Source organism: Theobroma cacao, chromosome 10 (assembly GCF_053813885.1).
Source record: "Theobroma cacao isolate CCN51 chromosome 10, ASM5381388v1, whole genome shotgun sequence".
In the NCBI taxonomy this organism is placed as follows: Eukaryota; Viridiplantae; Streptophyta; class Magnoliopsida; order Malvales; family Malvaceae; genus Theobroma; species Theobroma cacao.
Genome location: NC_142648.1, coordinates 28,653,182 through 28,674,951, shown reverse-complemented (window position 1 = coordinate 28,674,951; position 21,770 = coordinate 28,653,182). Strand labels below are relative to the sequence as shown.

The 21,770-nt window shown below is 31.0% G+C and overlaps 1 protein-coding gene and 3 non-coding genes across 4 annotated transcripts; all 4 read right to left on the bottom strand.

Moving 5' to 3' along the window:
• Positions 1–21: 21 nt before the first annotated feature.
• LOC18587489 (Ribosomal protein S26e family protein) lies at positions 22–2,212 on the bottom strand. The gene is made up of 5 exons (XM_007011281.3): positions 2,073–2,212; positions 1,877–1,969; positions 1,685–1,769; positions 1,454–1,587; positions 22–305 (listed from the first exon to the last, which is right to left on the bottom strand). Exons 1-5 carry the CDS (start codon positions 2,073–2,075, stop codon positions 234–236), a joined length of 387 nt encoding a protein of 128 aa, XP_007011343.1. The 5' UTR covers positions 2,076–2,212; the 3' UTR covers positions 22–233.
• LOC148760600 (small nucleolar RNA snoR99) lies at positions 442–542 on the bottom strand. The gene has a single exon (XR_016023266.1). It is a non-coding gene; the product is annotated as a small nucleolar RNA snoR99 (small nucleolar RNA).
• LOC148760599 (small nucleolar RNA snoR99) lies at positions 715–817 on the bottom strand. The gene has a single exon (XR_016023268.1). It is a non-coding gene; the product is annotated as a small nucleolar RNA snoR99 (small nucleolar RNA).
• On the bottom strand, positions 982–1,084 carry LOC148760598 (small nucleolar RNA snoR99). The gene has a single exon (XR_016023267.1). It is a non-coding gene; the product is annotated as a small nucleolar RNA snoR99 (small nucleolar RNA).
• Positions 2,213–21,770: the final 19,558 nt, after the last annotated feature.

The window sequence follows — 21,770 nt, the reverse complement described above, 5'->3', positions numbered from 1 at the left end:
GATGTTTATGGAAAGTGAGAATTATTTTGGAGATGTTAAGTAACTAAATAGAAATTATGAGATTCCAACTAGTATTCTCAACAACTCATAGTTTCCATGGTAACAAAAAGAGAAAAATGCAAATAGACTTGAACCAATCAAAACCTTCCTACACAAACTCCAAGTTCTCAAAATTCAAGCAGCCATTCTAGAGCATAACAAAATATAGAAACTCGTCTGAAGCTTTGAAGGCCTTAAGGACGTGCGGGATTTCCAGCACCGGCACGAGGAGCTTGACCAGGCTGACCAGGCTTTGGCATGTCATCCTGAAAATTTAAATTACATAAACAATTAATAAAGTTTCTCAATGCAGGCAAATATTCAAGAAACATTAAAACAAGGACCATTTTCCATAAGAATCCCCTACACTTACAGATACCAGTAATGTATCACTATAAGAATCCATTTTCCATCTTACAATGATCAGTGCGCCACCAAAAAGGCAACTGACAAAGTGATTTAGATGGATATTCGTATGAGGGACTTATTCATCCCTAAAGCACTTAAAATTTCTGCTTAAGGGGCAGACGTACAGCCCCTTAAGAGATGCAAATCACTACTTTAATGATGCTCATTGGTCACAATCTGCAAACCATGAGTCACTAAGTTTAAGGTGTCGCAAGATTCTAGTCTACCTCTAGACAACTTACACCTATCATTTATTTTAGTTTTAAGGCATTTCCCACCCCATAATGATCAATAAGCCACCAAGAAATGGCCACTGACAAAGTGCTTTAGATGGATATTCGTATGAGGGACTTATTCATCCCTAAAGCACTTAAATTTTCTGCAAAAGGGGCACACATAAGTCCCTAAAGAACTGCTATCCTCTATAACATAGTACAGAGAATCATTTAAATGATGGTCACAATTAGCAAAATTTTGCCAAAATTCTTCCAGTCTCATCAATGACTCCCACGTATCAATTATATTAGATTCAAGACATTTTCCATCCCATAATGATCAATAAGCCACCAAAAAAGGCAATTGACAAAGTGATTCAGATGGAGATTAGTTATGAGGGGCTACTTCATCCCTCAAGCACTTAAAACTTCTGCTTAAGGGGCAGACATGAGTCCCTGAAGAATTGCATAACACCCTTCTATCACTCTATACAATATAGTGAATAAAGAACCACTCTAATGGTGACAAGTGGCCTGAAAATCTGCAAAGGAATTCGAAAGCTCAAATTCCATTAACAACCCTACACTTCAAGATAATGATAATATACCCTTTAAATGAGATGTTTATAAAACTTTTATCATAATAAATCATATGGGATAAAAGAGAATTGATGAACAAGCCCCGCGAAACAAGAAGAACCACATTTAACTCACATCACAACATAGATCCATGAAATACTAGTTAGCAACACAGTGAAAAGCATCAAATCATGGATCATAAAAAGATTTACCCTGCGTCTGATGAAGCGCTGGGGTGGGTCACGCTTCCTCCTGTCAGTGCGGGATCGGACCCTCACAACGTGGGAGTGGATGGCACAGGAAACGCAGTATTGCATCTTCACATACAGCTTAGGCAGAGTGTACACTACACAAAATTAACCAATCAATCACTAAACAATTGATCCAAATATATGCATTTAATCACGGAAATAGAGAGTAATTGGTAATGAAATGAAAATTACTGTCATAGACGCAGGCTTCCTGGACATCCCTGACAGCAGCTTGCTCCACAATGTTCCTCACAAGAAACCTCTTGATTGACTTGTCCTTTTTCAATCCAAACATAGATAAACCGAATGAATAAAAAAAGAAATTCACCCAATACAAATAAGAAACAAATAAAGACCCAGATAAGAAAAACAGATGCACAGTACCTTAGGGCAGCATTTGCCACAGTTAGAGCAGCGGATGAACTTGACATGGCCACGGCCATGCTTGTTGCGGCCACCATTCCTACGCTTGAAAGTCTACAAAACAATAAAGTTTCAATCAGAGAGATCAAATTTGTGAAAAAGATTATGTTTTGATGAAGACCCAAATCCAGAAATAGAGATTAAATAAAGATCTGACCATGGCTTGGGGAAGATGCGGAGGTTTTTGGAAGCTCTCTGCTTCTGCCGGCTAACAACTAGGGTTTTGGCTTGCAAGAGGAAGTGTAGGTTTAGGGGAAAAGGTTGCTTTTATACTTGGCCGAGTGTGTCTATTGAAGCCCTAAGGGCACGTTTGGTTTATAGTTATTTCGTGGTTCTATTTATTTAGTTTAATTGGTAAAAATAATTTTAGAATAATTAAAAAATAAATAATAAAATGATAAAACTATCTTTTATTATAATAAAATTTATTTTTATTAAAAATAAAAATATCTTTTATATAGTTTTGTAAAATTTATGTCAAACGAAAAAATTAATGAATTTTTTTCTTTTTAATCATTTAATTTTTTCATTAAAATCTTAAAATTTTAATAATTTAATAATTTATTATTCTACTGCAAGATTTGAATTCTTTTTTCTCAATTTCAAAAAAATAATAATTTACTATTAAAATATTAGTATAATTTTTCTTTTTTTATCTTTTTATATTTGCTTTTTTATTTTAATTTATAGTTTCATTTAAAATTTAAAATATTAATAATTTAAACATTAATATTTTAAAATAATAATATTTTATTTATAATTTCAACATTATTATCATTAAAATATTAATTTTTTAATGTACAATTAAAATTTTAAACTGTTTTATTTTCAATTCTTTTTTTCTTTTATTCTTCTTGTGTGGGTAGAGATGTGGTTGATATAATGTAACGTCGATCTAGCTCATCATGTGCTTGGATCTAGCCACTAGGACACCAGATCGGTGCTTCTTATTGTTAGACTTAGCTGTGGTATGCCAAATCTGGTCATAAAAATATGATCAAGAAGCGCCAAATCCAATGATTCTAGTGACCAGAATAGGCTATAGATCTCATATCCAGCAACTCTTTGATCAGATTTGGCTAGAGGGCACTAGATTGACACTTTTTAACTATATCCGACCTTAGAGTCACTATTGTCATTGTCGTCATTGTTGTCTATAATAATGAGTGGAGGCAAGAGTGAGAAGAGAGAGAAAGACAAAGTAAAAATGAATATATATATATATATATATATATAATATAGTGTTATAATTTTTCAAAGTTATAAGGGATAATTTAGTTTTTAATATTTTGGAGATTGTTCCATCAAACATGAAATAACAAATACTATTAAAGATTGGGTTTAATTAAACTTTGCTTTTCAGGGATTTTAGAGTGGCATTTGCCAATCAAATGAATGAAGAAATAATACATGAGAAATAAAGGGCCAAACAATCTATAAATTTTCAATTTACACCTTTATAATCTTTTTGTTTCAATTGTATGTCAATATTTTAATTATTTATATTTTTTAATTTGGAATTTTTGTTCAACCAAAAACAATTTTAAAAAATAAAGATTTGAACTTTAAATCAAGATAAATATACTTACTACCCATCAAACATGCAAATTTTTGGATTATTTTTAATCCACTCAATATAAAAAATAGGAATTAAATTATTAATACATAGATACATATATGTAATACATGTGCATTACATATAATTATTCTTAAGTATGCTTATATATGGATATAGTAATTATTTTCTATGAATCGAAGAGATAAAAGATTGAATAGCAAGTGGTTCTATCATTTACAATATCCCGTCATGTATTGTAGCTGTTTGCAAAAGATTTTACTCATTGTTTTGAAAATTACGTTTTAAGGAGTTTCACACCACTCGTCTGCAGTGAGAGTGTACTTATGACACGTGTTTAGGGATAGGAATATAGTGAAACCTTATCAAAGACAACAAACACATGAGGAAAATCTCGATAGAGTAGAAGTTGAAGATGTTTGAAATTTTTATTGCTTACAATATTTTGTTGTATATTTAAGTCGTTTGTAAAAAATTTTACTCATTGTTAAGTCCATGAAAAGGTGAAAACTTATCAAAGACGAAATGATATAGTGAAAACTTATCAAAGACAAGTATCAATGTTAATGAAGTTTTACAAAGAATAATTCATGTCTCTTATTATTTATACTTATTTGTCTATTTATAACTCTAAGTTAAAAAAAGCCTAGGAGGGCTTCCTAACGATTGACAAGTGGCCACCCAACTAAGTGACATGTGGCATGTAAAAATAATAAAAAAACTTGGGTTAGGAAGGAAGGGAAGTCAGTGAGGAGTTGAAAGGCCTTTTTAGGCCTTTTCAACAATTGACAAGTGACCACAAAATTAAGTGACATGTGGCATGCAAAATAAAAAAAAAAAGACTTGGGTTAGGAAAGAAGGGAAGTCGTGAGGAGTTGAAAGGCTTTTTTGAATTTTTTTGTTATGCCGAGGGTTTTATGGTATTTTCCCTTGGTTTGGTTGTCTAGAACCTTCTTTATTCCTCTTTGGTGTTTCTCTCTTTCTTTCTTTTGATTGTTGCTTTTCTTTTCTCTTTCTTATTATTTCAATTTTGCACATTGTTGTTGTTTAGTTTTGATTTTTCTCCATTTCTTTGCGTGAGTTCATGTTTATTTTCTTTTTCTTCGTTTGCTCCTTAGTGTTGACCGTAGTATTTGTGCTTTTATCTTTTTGATTCTAAAGTTTGTTTCATTTTTTGTTTCAGTCATGCTTTCTCTTTATATTTGGCTTTTTTAAGGTATATTATAGATTTTGATTTTGCACATTGTTGTTGTTTAGTGTTGATTTTTCTTCATTTTTTTGGGTGAGTTCATGTTTAATTTTTTTTCTTCGTTTACTTAAGGAGTTTGTTTAATTTTTTGTATTTACTTTTTTATTTTGGTTTCTCTTTCTTAGCTCTCAGTTTTGCTATTACTATGCATGGATTTTCAAGGAGTGCTTTGCATTGTTCATGTTTGGGGGGCTTGCTTTGTTTATATTTGGGTTTGCTATTGTTTCTTTAATTGCATTATGCATTATGTTTCCTTTCCATACATGTATTTAGCATTAGATTCAGTTTGCATTTACTGATTATATATCTACTCTTGAGTTTTAGAACTGTACTACTTGGTTTCCCTTATTGATTTCTTTTGTCATTTCTTTTTGCTTTGCAAGGGCGTTGTATTTATTGTTGAGTTACCCTTTGTTTATCCATGATTTAGCCTTAGTTGATCATTTTTTGAGGTATGTACGGTTCAACTCCACACCTAGTGTATTGTCGACTGTTGTTGATTAGTTTTGTTTTGATTTGTTGAACTTTAATCAATTTTCTATTTTCTTAAGTCATTCATTCAGTTTTTTAAAAACTTCTTTAATATATCTTTTTGTTAATTTTGTGGCTATTTTTTGATAATTAAAAGCATATTTAGTTATGATTATTTTTAATTTATTTTATGTTTAATTGTTTTGTCATTTTCTCAGAATTTTTATATTAAATTAATTGCTCTGTGCTGTATATGAAATATGTTGTAAGGTATCAATGTTAGTTACATGATGTTAAAATCAATTATTGATTATAAATGCATTAGATTAGACTTAACTGTTTTTATCATTAATTAAATTGACTATAGCAGTATGCATCATTTCTTACCCATAAAAAATTTTTTAAATAAAAAAAAAGTTTCAAAACAAGTCTGTTAGGTGTTTTACTTATTCAATCTTATGAAATCCCATATATAAGCTATAGATTAACAAGAGTAGTTGGGTATTTGAATGGTGACTTTTATTTAGTGATAAATGCATTTAACTTTATATTTCGGCATCTCACAAGCATTGGGTATTCAGATTTGTAATGTCTATGATGTCTATTCATATTTTTCTGTTTTGATTTTATGATTGTTTGTTTTGATTAATTTCTTAATATCTCTTTTTTTTTTCTTTTACCAGAGTTTATGGTTTGCTTGCTACTTCAGTTGTAAGAAATATTGTAAGAATTTTTTAAATTGTTGGGGATAAGGCAATCTTTTTTTCTTATTTTTTTCTTATTTGTTTCTTAAATTTTCTTTCATATCTTTTTGCTTCCTCTATTAAGAAAGCTGTTAAATTTGCGGGTTAGGTGCTTAACTATATTACCTACTTATAAGATGATGTGTTCATTCAATTTGATCATGACCAACTAGGAAGAACAATCACCCATCAAGAAATACAAAACTAGGAACAAAAGATATATTATTTCATACCTAATCCAATTCTCTTATTGCCAGCTATTGACCTGCATTATTCTTTTAACTTTTGAGACATATTCAGTTAAATTTTAAGTTTAATAATACAATATATAACACTATATCTTCGTAACTTTTGGCTGAACAAATTTGATGACATAAAATATACAAGTGAGTTTTTTTTTATGATCTAACTTGAATGTGTGAATACTTTGAAAATCTTCTTTGTGCCAATCAATTATGTTATGCTTTACAAATACTATAATATATGAATTTTGCTGTGACTATGTGTTGCCCTAATTATAGGATGATTACGTAAGGTTTCTCTAAACCTTTTGCTATACTTTTCTTAGTAGCTTTTTCCTTTATTCTGTTTCATGGATGCTTATGATTTAACAAACAGTTGTATGATCATTTTTTATTTATATTTCCAACAATTTGTTGCACTTTTTAATCACTCAACTCAATTTATGTTTATAATGAAGATTTTTACTGATTTATTGATCGGTTTAAATAAATGGCCTCTATCAACTCAAGTACCACCTCAAATTGCACCAATTCCTCAACTTTGTATCTTTTTAGATATTGTTAAACTCTATTATACTGGAGATTCTATCCTTTTCAACATTTTTCTTACTTGATGAATTTTAGTTTTGATCTGTCTTTACATTGTAAATGAAAATGATGATTGCTCATCTTTCCTAGAATCACAAATAACACTTACACACCAACAATCTTAATTTCAGACATGCAAATTACAATAATGTATCTTTTGTTTGATGAATCTTTTTTCACCAACCAAAAGATAAATCATTTTATGACCTCAAATACTTACACGTATGTATAGTTACCTAATTTTTGAATTCCATACATATTTCTCCTAGCATTTGTTTTTTCTTTAGGTATTTTTTTTACCTAATATTATTCCCATCATATACTTCATACCTTTTATGATAGACTGTTTAGCAAGTCTAGATTTTTATTTTATTCAAACACTTTTAATATGCAATATTGTAATTCTTTCTTTAAAGTGCAGTGCATCCTCCAAACCAATCCATTGACACAAGGACAACTTGATAGTAGACTTTTTGCTCACCAGGTAATAGTAACAAACTATTGAATTTCATTCACGATTGTATAATACATTGCCTTTTATTCTTTGCACCAAGGTAACATGATCAATTGAACACTTAGATCAATTGTGCCTAAGCTTAAAAATAACAAAGAATTAGCTTAATTGTAAAACTAAAATGATTAATAGCCTATTTACAATCTGCATCTTATGTTAGTTGTCAACATATCAATAGTTGGTTGATAGATTTGTCTTTGAAACTATACCAATTGTTTGCTGCTATTTTTCACATATTGGCATTTTGTGTGAATTTCATTTGTGTCTACCAATTCTCGCTTGTTTTTCATCTTTAGAAAAAAAGAGAAGATTTAACAAATCTAAGATATTTAATAATATGTGTCGTTTGTTTCATTTTTCCTTTGTAGCAGTATTGGTATTTAATAATGGCTTTGGTCTTGATTTATATTTGCTTTATAATCATCATTTTAACTCAAAAATTTAAATATTTATCATCCAAAAACTCATTGAAACTAAGATTACATAAGTATTTACAACTAAACCAAAACTTTATTAAAATGTAAAATATAGAATATAACCCTAACACCCAAATATTTGAAAATTAAATAAAATATTAATTAATATAGTCTAAAACTAACCTAATTAAATATATACAGAAATTAAAATCAAACTTATTAATTTAAAAAAAAAACTAACATACTTATGTGCTTCATAAGCCTGGTTTAGGTATAAAAAAGTACTTAAACATAATTTTTTAAATTTTAACATCTTCAAAAGAGAGATGTCTATACTTAAAATACAAAATATGGAAATGTATATACAATATAAATTCAAATGAGTTTGAAATTTGACCTTGATTGTTTAGCTTATCGAAGTTCTCAATCTATGATTATAAGAACATGAGATTAATCTATTGTTATCTTCTGCAACATCTGCAGTTGTTTATGACTCAGTGTTAACGCAAGCAATTAGCATATTTGTAAAGTGCCCTGAAATTTTACACATTTTCTATGTGTTTATTTTCATTTTTGGCTTTCCTTCTTTCGTTTGTTTTGTTTTTTTTCTTTTACTACCCTCTTTAAATATTTTTTTATGCAAGTTGTTATTATTTTCATAATGCTTTCTTCTTTAATAGCAATAAGTTTGTTGCAAACAAAATACATACGATAAAATAAAATTATTTAAAGCTAAAAAATTTACCAACATAACAAAAAAAGGTAATTACTACTCATTCTAATAGATTTGACGAATCTGGCCTATCAAAAGTAAATCATTTAACAAATAAATAATTCTTTTGATATTATATTGTCATTAACATCTTACATAAATATACTAATAATTCTTATCGTCAACCTTTGTTTTCAACAATTTGTTAAGTTCACTAACGATTTCTACTGTCAATGATGATCTTTTTTCTGCAAGGAAAAATCGTTGTCATTGTTAAGGGAAGAATTGATTGACAAACAAAGACACACGAAAAATCAATCTCATGCTTGCAAGAAGATTCTCTATTTTAAAATCTGAAGATCTATGACCTACCATAGTTCATCTGTATTCATTATCTTTCACATATCTCAGGTCAACTTCTTCCTCTTTTAGCAACAAAAATGATTTCTTCTAGTCGAAATTTGGATCGTTTTTTGATAGCACAACCATTGTTAAATAAAATAAATTTATAACTATTAATGTACTAATTGTTATAATTATTGGTATAAAATTTGTTTCATGCATAATAAATTCTCAAATCTTATTGAAACTAATTGTTTAGCAAATCAAATCAATACTTAGTAGAGACATTGCTCCAGATGCCAAAGTACCAGAGGTCAAATAATTTTTTTGTTACTGAGTTGCTTTTATATTTTTGAGTATTGTATTTTGCAAAAAGAAAATCATGATCAAAGTTAGTAATAACTTAAACCTAAAGAAAGATTAGGGATTATTTTTACTGTTAAAATAACTGAGAAACTTAAAACATAGACCCTTTAACTTCTTTTTAGATTTATTATATTAAATGAATGGATTGATATGAAAGTTGATATCAACATTTTCTCTATTCATAAAGTGGTTGTTTATCTATTGCTCTTAGGTTGAATCAACTGTGTCTTTTATTCTTTAATGAATTTTTGCATTTATTAATTGAGTTTGATGTCTTTTTCAAATATGTGAAATTTGCCATTATAAAAGTTGTTCTGGAATTTCTTCTATGCATATTATCTATAGTCATCCTTTAAAGCAATTAAAAATTCATGATATTTTACATTCGTATATCTACCTCTTTTTTACCAATATTTTGGTTTTATTATTGATAAATTATTATCTAGTAATCTTTATTCCTAGTTGTGCCTCAAATTGACTACATTTGTTGTATTTTTTGTTGTTCTTCTTTTATATTCTTTGCATGGGTTTATATTCTATATTTCTGTTGATTTTTTGCATATTATGAAATTTATATTAAGTGTTTTTTTTATTCTCATTTTCTAAATTTTATGTCATTCAAATCCTTGTTTAAATTGTCTTCAAGTGCTTTTTCTTTGCAAGTATTAAATATTAAGTAACGCTTCTGTTTTTCTTTTAATGCTAATGAAAGTTATACTATTCCAAAACCTATATCTGATTAACTACAATCATAGACCATCATTGACCTCAATTAAAGAATGAAGCCTTTATTGCTTTTAACCAACTTGGATTATTGCCAAATTTTCTCTTTTCGAGATGAAATCGTCTTAAACTTTTTTCTCTATTTTCATTGAATTTGGATTAATTTCCTATGCCTTTGAAACTATTTTGCTCATTTCCTATCGTTTAAAACTACTTACTTTATCAATGTATGTATAAAATGATTACAACATTATCTATTACTTTGTACTACTAATTTTGTACACAAGAAACTTTGTTGAAGATATCAACTTATTGATTACAGTTCACTTTTTGTTATATATTATGTAACATATTTTTTTCATAGTGTTATTTGTAAACATAGCAAAAATCTCTCTTAGTTTCTTTGTTTTGCCACAACATGGCTCTTTTTAATCATATAGGTTTAAAAAGAATGCTGCAACATTCATTTTTTATTTTTTGATGTATAGCTCAATCAATATCATGCCACAATCATTTTTCTTGTTATTAATTTTTTTCTTTGCATTTATCAGTTAATATTTTAATTGTTTACCCTTATAAACAATTTTTCTATATCTTATCATCAGATTTCTAAATCTACTGAGAAAATGTAACACAAACCCCTCATACAAAAATATCATTTTTCTCAAATAAATTTATTTCACCAATGATTTTAAAAATTTTACAAATCAGCTGTGTAATGCAAACTACTTCTAGTAATTTATAACATAAGTAAAAGGAAGTCGCAAAAGGGCTTCCTCATTTACCCATGTGTCAACTTAGGTAATGCGTTGCTGTATTTTCAAAATCAAAAGTTATGGCACATAATGATAAGCTATCTTAGCTCAAAGGTTATGTCATATAAAGTGACATAGTGTCTATTGGATTATAAGCAGGTTTTTGTCACAGCTTAATTTTCGGACCACGATTGGTGCATGGGCCTAATGGGCACAGCCCACTAAGCCCAAGCAAACCTTTCTATGTAATCAAGTTCATACTTTCTTCAAACATTCCTAAAGCCATGATTTGTAATTTTTCACTACAAATACCGTAATAACATATTATGACAACCAAGAATTTACATTTATATTATCCAAAATATGGTCGTACATTTGCTATCCAATAATGGCATTATCAAATCCAAATTATACATATATTGTTTATAGCATAAATCTTAGAGATTTACATCAAGTGTATATGTACACATGCAGCAAACTCTCGATGACCAAGGGAGTGACTTGGACGAGGGTACGACTACTGAATACTAAGATACCTACCAAATGGTGAATACAAGTGGACGTCTTATTTTAGGTCCCAACTGCCTTCGAATCTAGAAACATGAAGTTTAAAAGAGTGAGTATAAACTCAGTGAGTGAACATAAGAAGGGAACAAGCAAACGATATGAATAGATTTTGAAAACATGATGCACTTTAGTTACAAACAATGCAATTTAGTTTAATTTCTTGTAAAGCCTTTTAATTCAACCCATGATTATTTAATTCCTTAGCATTGAAAATCCATGATAAACCATGAAGTTGAAAAGAATGAAAATTTCAGCAAATGTCCAGGCAAGACAAGCAAAATAGAGGGTTTCTTGCTGTAGCGAAAAGCCATTCTCGCTACAACGAAATTCGAACCAAAATTTTGAACCACTCGAAAGTTTCTTGTTGTAGTGAAAACAATCGAGAGTTTCTCGTTGCAGTGAGAATGCATTCTTGATGCAGCGAAAACAGAGCCAGTGCACACCCTCCCTCAACCTTAGACTTTCTCGCTGCAATGAGATTCATTTTTGCTGCAGCGAGAATATGGCCAGATGAAGTTAGGGGAAATTTTCATTGCTATATAAATCCAATCCTGTTGCAACGAAAATTAGCTTAAACACATTTGACAATAATCAAGTTTCAACAGTCAAAGCAATCACATATTAACTCCAAACCTCTCTCTATATAGTAAATATATATATATATATATATATATATATAAGCATATACACCACCACCGCCTCAGTCAGCTCATGTGCACTCCTACACCGCACATAACCGGAGTCATTGTGTGCATCCCCCAAATCGTGCATAGCTAATACCATCATGTGCATCCACCACATCGCGCACAAGCAATATCATCATCCACACTCCCGCACCTGTCATCACCGACATGTGCTCTCCCACATTGTGCACATGCACGACTATATTTATTCACAATATCACCTTTCAATGTATAACACATATATGTTTATATCAACATAATAAAGGAGTACATGGATTCACACAGTCACATTTCACAACACAACATAAAAAAAAATGTTTCATCAAGGACTTGTTCCCGTGTGCATTTTGAAGAAAAATCAATTAAAATATTTTAAGTGATTCATTCAAACATATATACATTTACCCAAAACATTTTAATGCAAGTTCACTCATTTGGTTTTGTTAATGATTTTGGATCGACTCCAACTTCGACTAATGCTCCGAGTGAAAGTGTGGGGCCTCGTTGAAACCTATCACACATAATGATATCACAACCAACTCAATTTACATAAATGTTACTCCAAAAGCTATTTTCTAATTCAAACTTTACTGTTTATTCCTAACTAACTTCCAACAACCCTTTGACTGGCTATTTATTCTCCTTACTCTAGTAACACTAGAAATAAAAAAACAAACTTAAAAAAAATAAAACAACTCACAACTCCAATTACTAGTCATTATCAACAACCTAAAATCAACCCTAATTCATTACTCACCTTGGTAGATTTGTAGTTGAATTCTTTCTTAAGAGTTCTCAAGCTATTATGGACATACTCTCTCTCTCTCTCTCTCTCTAAAATGTCCAACTAGTGAGAAAAAGTATTAGGGAAGACTTTTGAGGGTTTTTGAAGTGTAGAAGTGAAAGAGCATGAAAAATCCTATAACAAGGTATATAAAAACATAAGTTTTGGGGTTGCCATGAGAAAATTTATGGAGGTTTCAAAGCAAGCTTCCATGAAAGATAAGAAAACGTAAGAAGGGGAGAAGAAATGGAAGGAAGAAGAAGAAACTGTTGAAAAATAGATATTTATATCTAAAGTTTATCCAAGTTTTACTTATTTTACAAAAATGCCCTTAACAAGATGGCTTTATCTTCCTCTTATCCTTTGTGCAATCTTTTTACTCTTTTGACACTAAGACAAAGTCCATAATAGTCTAGAAATACTCAAGTTCATAAAAACTTAAAAATTTTGACTTGAGATGAAAAATGACCATTTTGCTTCTATTATGAAAATTATCATTATTTCTTTTTTCTTCGTTTATTTATCATTATATACATAATTCATTTACTCCTTAGGCCTACTTAAGCCTTAATAATATTAGAAAACCCACATCTAGGAGCTCACTAAAGAAATGATGGAATTACTCATAGTTTGTGTTATCGCGTCTACTTCTAGTTATGTGTCTATGGAAGTTGAGGTTTCACAGTTTTCATGTGAATGGTTATGTCTCTTGGTAAAATGACATCTAAAAGTCATGAGACATATTGAAAAAACACCATATCTCAAAAGTTAAATATGGAAAGTTATTGTTTCAAGTTATAACTCAAAGGTTATAATTTATGGAATGAATAGTTATCTTTTCTTAAGATGATTATTGAAACAATATCTTTATCCAAAAATTATGTTTGACAAAATTTAAAAATGCCTTTTAGATAAAAAGGTGTCTTAATGAAAATGTTGCGTCCTTGAAGAATAGACACTTACAAGTCTATATAAAGGGCTTGGTGCCAATCATTTTGACACATCAAATCAAATACAAAGCAAGTATAAAAATATCAAGAGCAAGAAAAGTGCTGTGTTCTTTTAACATAAACACGTAAGTTCCCATCATCTACAAAAGCTTTCAAATTCCTTATAATCTACTTGCTGCAGAAAGTAGGCTCTAAAGCCAAACAACTTTGAAAACCCTCGGGTGCATCTAACGGTCTACTCTCGTAAAGTGCAACACGAAGTTTGACATTGCCTTCATTGTATCCCTAAGGCTATTCGCATTATTCCTTTTTGCATATCGAGTGGTGGGGGCGAAATAAGTCTTAAAGATAGTATCTATTAAAAGGCTCACCTTAAAGTCAATTTTGCCAGTTCCTTGAATTCCATCTAAACCCCACTTGCACCAACACAATGCCCACGTTTTCAATCTCTAAACCCATTAGTAAGTCCAACTTTATAAAAAAGCAGTCAACCCACATTTCCCTATCAATCTCTAAACCCATTAGTAAGTCCAACTTTACAAAAGAGCTAGTCAACTCACGTTTTCCCATCAGTCAAATTCATATATCTTTTCTCCATAGCCAAAAAAGTTACGTTTTCTAGGAGAGAGTTTTGAACCTGCAAACTTGAAGGAAGGGGTTTGAAATCTCTACCATGGGTTCTGAAATAAAACCCAAATTGCCCACATTAGTAAGTCATTTGACCCTGTTAGTATTTCTCTATCCATTCCCATTCCCTGTTCTTTTACTCCTTAGGTCGGCTTAGATCTACTTGATCGTTTTCATCTTTTCAGCTTCCCTCATTGTCAGCTTCCCTTCGGGTCTACGTTATGCTTCAAGCTTACTTTCGGATCGATTTAGGGAACGATAGGGAATCATGAATTTTTAATATTTTATCGTAGATTTTGGTCAAAGAGTTTCATTTTTTGGGATTTAGTGTTGTGTTTGCTTTTTAGGATTTCATTTGGCTTTTGGATTTTCTACGCCCTACCTACGTGTGTGGTCTGAAATGGGCGTCGTGTCTAGCCTTTTGGTTCCTACCATATCTCTATTTTGTTTTTTGTTCTATCTTGCTTTTTATTCTTCACTTCAGTGTTTAGCACTTCTTAAGTTAGAACAAGTTTTTAGTTTAAGATTCTTTCTCATGTTTGGCTTTTTTTTTTCTACACATAACTTTGCTTTAAATGCTAATAATTGTAACTCAATTTTCTCTTCAATCAAATAAATGGTCTTTTATTTCACCCCAACACAACACGGGGTTTAATCCTAGTCTATAACATAAGTAAAAGGAAGCCCAAAAGGGGTTTCCAAGTTGAATCACGTTGTCGCCTTCTTTGGATGACATGTGGCTAAATATGATTTTAAGTATTATGATTTTTACTTATAAAGGACTTTCAGGGAATGACATGTGGCATTGTAATTTGTCTCTGTATGGAGGGCATTTTGGGGTTTTAGTCAAGAGACTGGTATCATTTGGGAATTTGTGTATAAATTAGGGGTCATTTTGATTTTTTATGTGTAAAGGATGGGTTTCTTGGGTTTTTGATCGAAAGGGAAGGGGCATTTCAAGTTTTCCCCTACCACCTAGAAGTTTCCTTTCCTCTCTCTGTCTCTTTGGTTTTATCTCTTGTTTCATACTTATCTTTCTCTCTCCCATTCTTATTTTTCATTCTCACATTTCTCTCATTTGTTTTTTTTTTCTTTCTTTTTGCCTCTTCCTTTCTCATGTTTGGTTTTCTACGATTTTTTCATCATTTTATTTCTCTCTACCTCTTTGGTTTGCTTCACTATGGTATTTTGGTTTTTTGTCTTCGATTGTGGTGCCTCTTCTGTTCTTTCATCTTTTATTTTCTATTGGTTTGGATTTGTTACATTTTTCAGGTTGTGCAGCCTTTTTGCTTCTTCAACCGATTGAGATTTTTAAACCTTTTGGTTTGGATGTGTTTTTCCTGTATTTGTGTTGGTTTCGATACCTTACATTTTTCTGGGTTTTTGTATCTGTTTTATGCATTTTGGGTTCTTCAGGTGGTTGAAGTTTTGAGATTGTTTGATTTTGGTGTCTTTTTGATGTTTCTCTGGTTTTGTCACCTCTTTCGTTCTTACATTTCTCCAGCACTGTTTGGTTAGGGTTTTAAGGCTCGTTAATATTTTACATTTGTGGATTTATTTTTTTTTTTGGATATTTTAGTTTTATTACTCATAAATTATTTAGTGAACTTCTACTACTAGGTGTGGGTCAGATTCGATGTATTTTGGTTGCTTTTGTCGAACTTTGGTGCCTTTTTTAGCAGTGACAAGTTTCAATATATTCCTATTTTGTTATTTCATTTATCAATATTTTGATTCTTTCATAGCGATGTAAATGGTTTCATGTTTCTCTAATTTTTTTCTCTGTTTTTATGTTTATTCTATTTTATAGTTACTAATTATGTTTACATTCTTTGTGGCATGCAGGTGAATGATTTTAGTATCTATAGTTTAATGCATATTTTTAACTGTGTATATTATTTGAGTTTTGTCATTTTATCCTCTTCATGCATGTGTATCTACAGAGTTTTGCTCTTCACCGTGATTTCATAAATGAAATCAAGACTCAATCATTAAAGCCACCACTTATAGTGTCTGCAAGTAAGCATTAATACATTTACTTGATAATTGTTTTATTAAATGTTTAAATTTAAAACTAAGGCAAGATAAATATGCATTTTGATATTCACACTGAAATATGCATTTTGATATTCATTGGAGTTGGGGATCACCGAAATGAAGTTTTAGGTGTGGTAGCTGCAAAAAAAAAGCTGTTTATAAAAATTTTTCTTTTGATTTATTAGTTTTTTATTCCAATTAGAAAAAAAAATTATCTTGGTTATAATCAATGTATCACTTTTCTTTGAAATATTTCAACGTTTTTTCTATTTTGTGTGTGCTTATAAACATGGAGGTTATTGAAAGGACAACAAATGTCGCAATCTCAAGCTATCACCTAGGTTTATTTCATTAAGAATTTGTTGAACATTCTCTAAGGATGATAGGAAATCGTTGTCATTAAAGTTGAAGTAGGGGTGATGTGATTCATTTTGCACTATTTTACTTCTTTGTTGTCTAATGTTTTTAACACTTGCAGTAAAATTTTTGAATAATTAGTGATGAATTTCTTTGCCTTTTCCTTTCCTCTCTTTTTGTAGTTGGTATTTGCTGATGTAATTCAGATTTGAATTTTTTGTCGTGGTCATAATTATCATTATTGGTCTCATTGAGAGATTAAATTTGTTGGTGTGATTTGGTTTTTTTGCAGTTTCATATTATATATGTTATGAACCATAATATTTGTTATATTTTATAAGATATTGGCTAGACCAAGATCGTTCTTAATAAAAAGGGGTTGATATTTATTTTGCATCATGGTTGGATCACAGTAATGGAGTTCATGGTGTGAAAAAAAAAGATTAATTTTTTTTCTATTTATTGATGAAATAAACTCAATGTAAAGTTTCGAGATTGAATTTTCATACCTTCTTCGTTATGACAAAGCCAACTAAGCTTTTGTACAAGAACTAATAATGTTGTGAAATCTATCACAAGCTACAATGATGCAACAATTAGGATAGAATTAGAATTTAACATGATTTACATTATCATTAATATCATTGCAAAAGAAAAGGCAATGATGATAAAAACTCGATTTTTTATAAACATAATTCTTTTTACAATAATATTAAGTTTATTATAAGATATTTTTATGTATTTGGACTAATTAAAACAGTTTGTGTTGTATTTTTCTTTTTGACAAAATTTTTTACACCAATTATTTAAAAAAGATTTATAGACCCGCAACAAAGAGTGGGGTTTTTTCTAGTCTATAACATAAGTAAAAGGAAGCCTTAAGGGGGCTTCCTCCTTTACCCACGTGTCGACTCAAGCAATTCCCACGTTTTCAATCTCTAAACTCATTAGTAAGTCCAACTTTACAAAAAAACCAGTCAACCCACGTTTCCCCATCAGTCAAACTCATATCTTTTTTCTTCATCGCCAAAAGAGCTACGTTTTCTAATAAGGAGTTTTGAACTTGTCAAAAGGGGTTTGAAATCTTTGCCATGGGTTTTGAAGCAAAACCCAAATTGCCCACATTAGTAAGTCATTTGACCGGCTTGGTATTTCTCTGTTCATTCCCATCCCCTGTTCTTTGACGCCTCGGGTTGGCTTAGATCTACTTGATCGTTTTCATCTTTTCAGCTTCCTTCATTCTCGGCTTTCCCTCTGGTCCACATTATACTTCAGGCTTGCTCTTGGGTCGGCTTGGGGAACGACAGGAAATTATGAATTTTTAATATTTTGTCCTAAATTTCGAGAAGAGAGTTTCAGTTTTTTGGATTTAGTGTTGTGTTTGTTTTTTGGGATTTCATTTTGGCTTTTGGATTTTCTATGCCTTGTCGACGTGTGCGGTTTGAGATTGGTGCCGTGTCTAACCTATTGGTTCCTGCCATATCTCTATTTTGTTTTTTGTTCTATCTTGCTTTTTATTCTTCACTTCAGTGTTTAGCACTTTTTAGGTTAGAACAAGTTTTTAGTTTAAGGTCTTTTCTCATATTTGTCTTTCTTTTTTTTGCTACTTTAATTTTACTGTTGTTCATTTTCGCTTTTGTCATTACTATATAGAGATAATTGATTATTAACTGCTCATTTCGATTTCCTTTTCGTTTTTTGCACCCTCTTGCTTTTATTTTTTTCAATTGAGTTTTTATGAATTCTTATATTTAAACAAGTTTTGAGTTTTGAGTTGTTTTTAAGACCTGTGCTTTAATTTAAAGTGCTGCTCATGTTTCCTTTTGTCATTATGTGTTTTCCCTTTTATTTATTTTTGTGTGAGTTTTATATTTAAAATTCTTGTTATATCTAAAGGAAGCTCCAAAGGGCTTCTTTGCTTGACACTTGGCAAAGTTATCGAAAAAGCCTCAATCACAAGTATACTTGTCAAAATGGGCTTAGCCTATTAGGCCGACCCATGTTTTATCAAATATGGGATGGGTTGGGCTTAAAAATTTAGGCTCATATTTGAGTCGGGCCTAAATGGGCCAACCCACCAAATCAGTGGGTTGGGGTAGGTTGGGGCTGTCCAACCCTGTGGGGCAAAAAAATAAATAATTTTATATATTTAATTATATAAAATTAATAACTTAATTACCAATAATATTATTTATTTTATATATTTTAATGTGTTTAATCTATACTTATCAAATTAATAATTTTAATTTATAAATTAAATCATAAAATAATTTTATTATAAAATTATAAAAATAATTTTTTTAAAAAAATAAAAAATTGGCTGACCCAACCTAACCCATGGGCTAGCAAGGGGTGGGCTAGGTTGAAGTTTTCATGGCCCATATAAAAAATGGGCTAGCCCTACCTGGCTCATGTTTTCTTAGCCCACAAGGGCTTGGGCTGGGTTGGGTAGGGCCAACCTCTAACACCCCGTAACGGGGGCCTCGACCATTGAAGAAGAAAAGAAAGTAAAGAAATGAAATGAAGGTGGGGGCCAGCCTAAAGAGACAAGAAAGAATGGAAAAAAAAAAGAAAAAGAAGAAAAAGGTGGGGCTGACCAAGAGAAATAAAAGAAGAAAGGAGAAGAAAAGAGGAAAAAAAAGATAGAAAGGGAGAACAGCGTGCTGGAGAAGAAGAAAGAGAGAGAAAAAGAAAGAAAAAGGAAAAGAAAGGGAGAGCAGTGGCATGCTGGAGAAAAAGAAAGAGAGAGAATAAGAAAGAAGAAGGAAGATAAAGGGAGAGTAGCGGTGCTGGAGGAGAAGGAAGAGGGAGAAGAAAAAGAGAGAGGGAAGGAAAAAAGAAAAAGAAAGAAAAGTAGAAGAGGAACGTCGATTGGAAGGAAGGCCGACGGTAAGGGAAGAAAGGAGAGGAAGAAAAAAAATTAAAAAAATAAATAAAAAAATAAAAATATATAATAATAATAATAATAATGGGTTTCACTATTCAAGAGAAGTAAGTAAAGGTGGTGTACTGCAGTGGCAGGTCGGAAGAAACGACGAGCGATTGGTAAGAAGAAATAGAGACGTAGCATCCTGCTATTGTGAGGTGAGTGGGTGCTAGATTTTAAAATTATTTTCCTATGAAATATTATATATGTTACAATTGATAGCTGACGAAATTGTGAACAGCATGAGTTGGTAGAAAGCCTTAGGTTGTTTGTGCTTGTGACAAGGATTTTATATCCGCTTTTATTTAAAATATATAAATATATATATCTACATGTTTTTAAATACGGGGAAACAAACATTTGACTGGTTTTCATTTTAAAATAATACTTTACAAGTTTGTGTGATGTTTAGGCCAACAGCCTTTTTTGTTTCATAGAAGTTGATGATAAATTATTTATTTCATTTAGCATGCCGATTTGGTAAATATGCCATGCTTTGAAATAAATTATGCATAATCCTGATTTATGATTATATTGTTTACAAACTATTATGGTTTGCAAATGCTTGAAATTGCAATAATTTTTTATATTTGATTGTAAAGGGAGACTTGAAGCCCCGATTTATATTTGGTGACGTGGGTAGTTCTCACTAGTAGGCAAAGGGGGACCTGAAGCCCCGGTTCATATGGTGGTGTGGGCAGTTCTCATGAGTAGGTGATGATGTCTGAGAGAGTAAGCCTAAGGGCTATATTAAACTTACCTAAGGGTGATGTTTCTTTGTGGATTTTATTTTACTATGCATGGCATTAATACTTGAAAATTTTTATTTATTTAATGGCAAGTGAAATTTACATATTCATCGGTGATCGGTTATTTCTCATTTTTATATTTGAGACATTTTATCTTATACTTGCCATTGGATTTACTGTTGATTGGATATTGAGGTTGAAAGATTTTCTAGTATCTTAAATACAACTGTTTTCATACATGTTTACTTGAGAATTGTTATTTTTAAGAATTGTAAGGTATAAAAACAAATCTCTTGGTTTTATGGAATGTATTTTTTATGCTTACTCGGGTTTATAAACATTCCACCTTTATGTTTGTTTTCCCTCATTGCCTGCTCACGGGGTCGATGATGATCACTAAGTCTATGAGACTCACACCCCTCTTATTTCCCCTTTTGCATACAGAGATTTGCCTAGCGTGTAATCATCGTACGTATGATCCACCGCAGATAGGTAAAGGCATATCGTAGCATTTTATCCGGAGTCGCTCCGCTATTAAAGGTCGAGTCGTAGCTCTTTGTTCAATAAGTTGTAAATAGGTATTGATATTGATATCAGTAAATAATTGGAGATTGTGGATTTCAATGTATAAATTTGTGATTAAATGATTTAAAGCTTGAATCGATTATTATCTTTATGGTTCAAGTTATGATATGAAAGTATTGTTTTAAGTATTCATATGGGATGGTGATTGTATGTAGTGAACTAATGGGCATTTCGAGAAAGACTTATTCAGGACTTGATGAGTCTTTTCGGAGGTCTCGGATGCCAATAACGACCGAGGAGAAGTCGTTACACAACCCATATTGACAGTTCTAGTCACAGGCCACATTGCTTTGAGCCACCAACTTTGTTCCCACCCCACCTGAAAAACCAAATGCCTGGATCGATATCTCATATTTCATACACTTTGTGCCCATGAAAAGCCTACCTAGCAAGACAAGGTTGATATCTCTTATATTTAAAGAAACGCCCATGGGCTTCCTCCTTTCCATATGGTTATTACCTTTCCATAAGGTCTTTTCTCATGTTTGTCATTCTTTTTTTTGCTGCTTTAATTTTACCGTTGTTCATTTTCGCTTTTGTCATTACTCTATAGATAATTGATTATTAATTACTCATTTCGATTTCCTTTTCGTTTTTTGCACCCTCTTGCTTTTATTTTTTTCAGTTGAATTTTTATGAATTCTTAGATTTAAACAAGTTTTGAGTTTTGAGTTGTTTTTAAGACCTGTGCTTTAATTTAAAGTATTGTTCATGTTTCTTTTTGTCATTATGTGTTTTCCCTTTAGTTTATTTTTGTGTGAGTTTTATATTTAAAATTCTTGTTATATCTAAAGGAAGCTCCAAAAGGCTTATTTGCTTGACACTTGGCAAAGTTATAGAAAAAGCCTCAGTCACAGGCCACATTGCTTTAAGCAACCAACTCTGTTCCCACC

Excerpts from the sequence above, each read along its gene's own strand:
- LOC18587489 (XM_007011281.3), bottom strand. Across the intron at positions 1,770-1,876 it reads GTGGCAAATGCTGCCCTAAG|GACAAGTCAATCAAGAGGTT; the intron begins GTACTGTGCATC and ends GGATTGAAAAAG. Across the intron at positions 306-1,453 it reads AGCGCTTCATCAGACGCAGG|GATGACATGCCAAAGCCTGG; the intron begins GTAAATCTTTTT and ends TTAAATTTTCAG.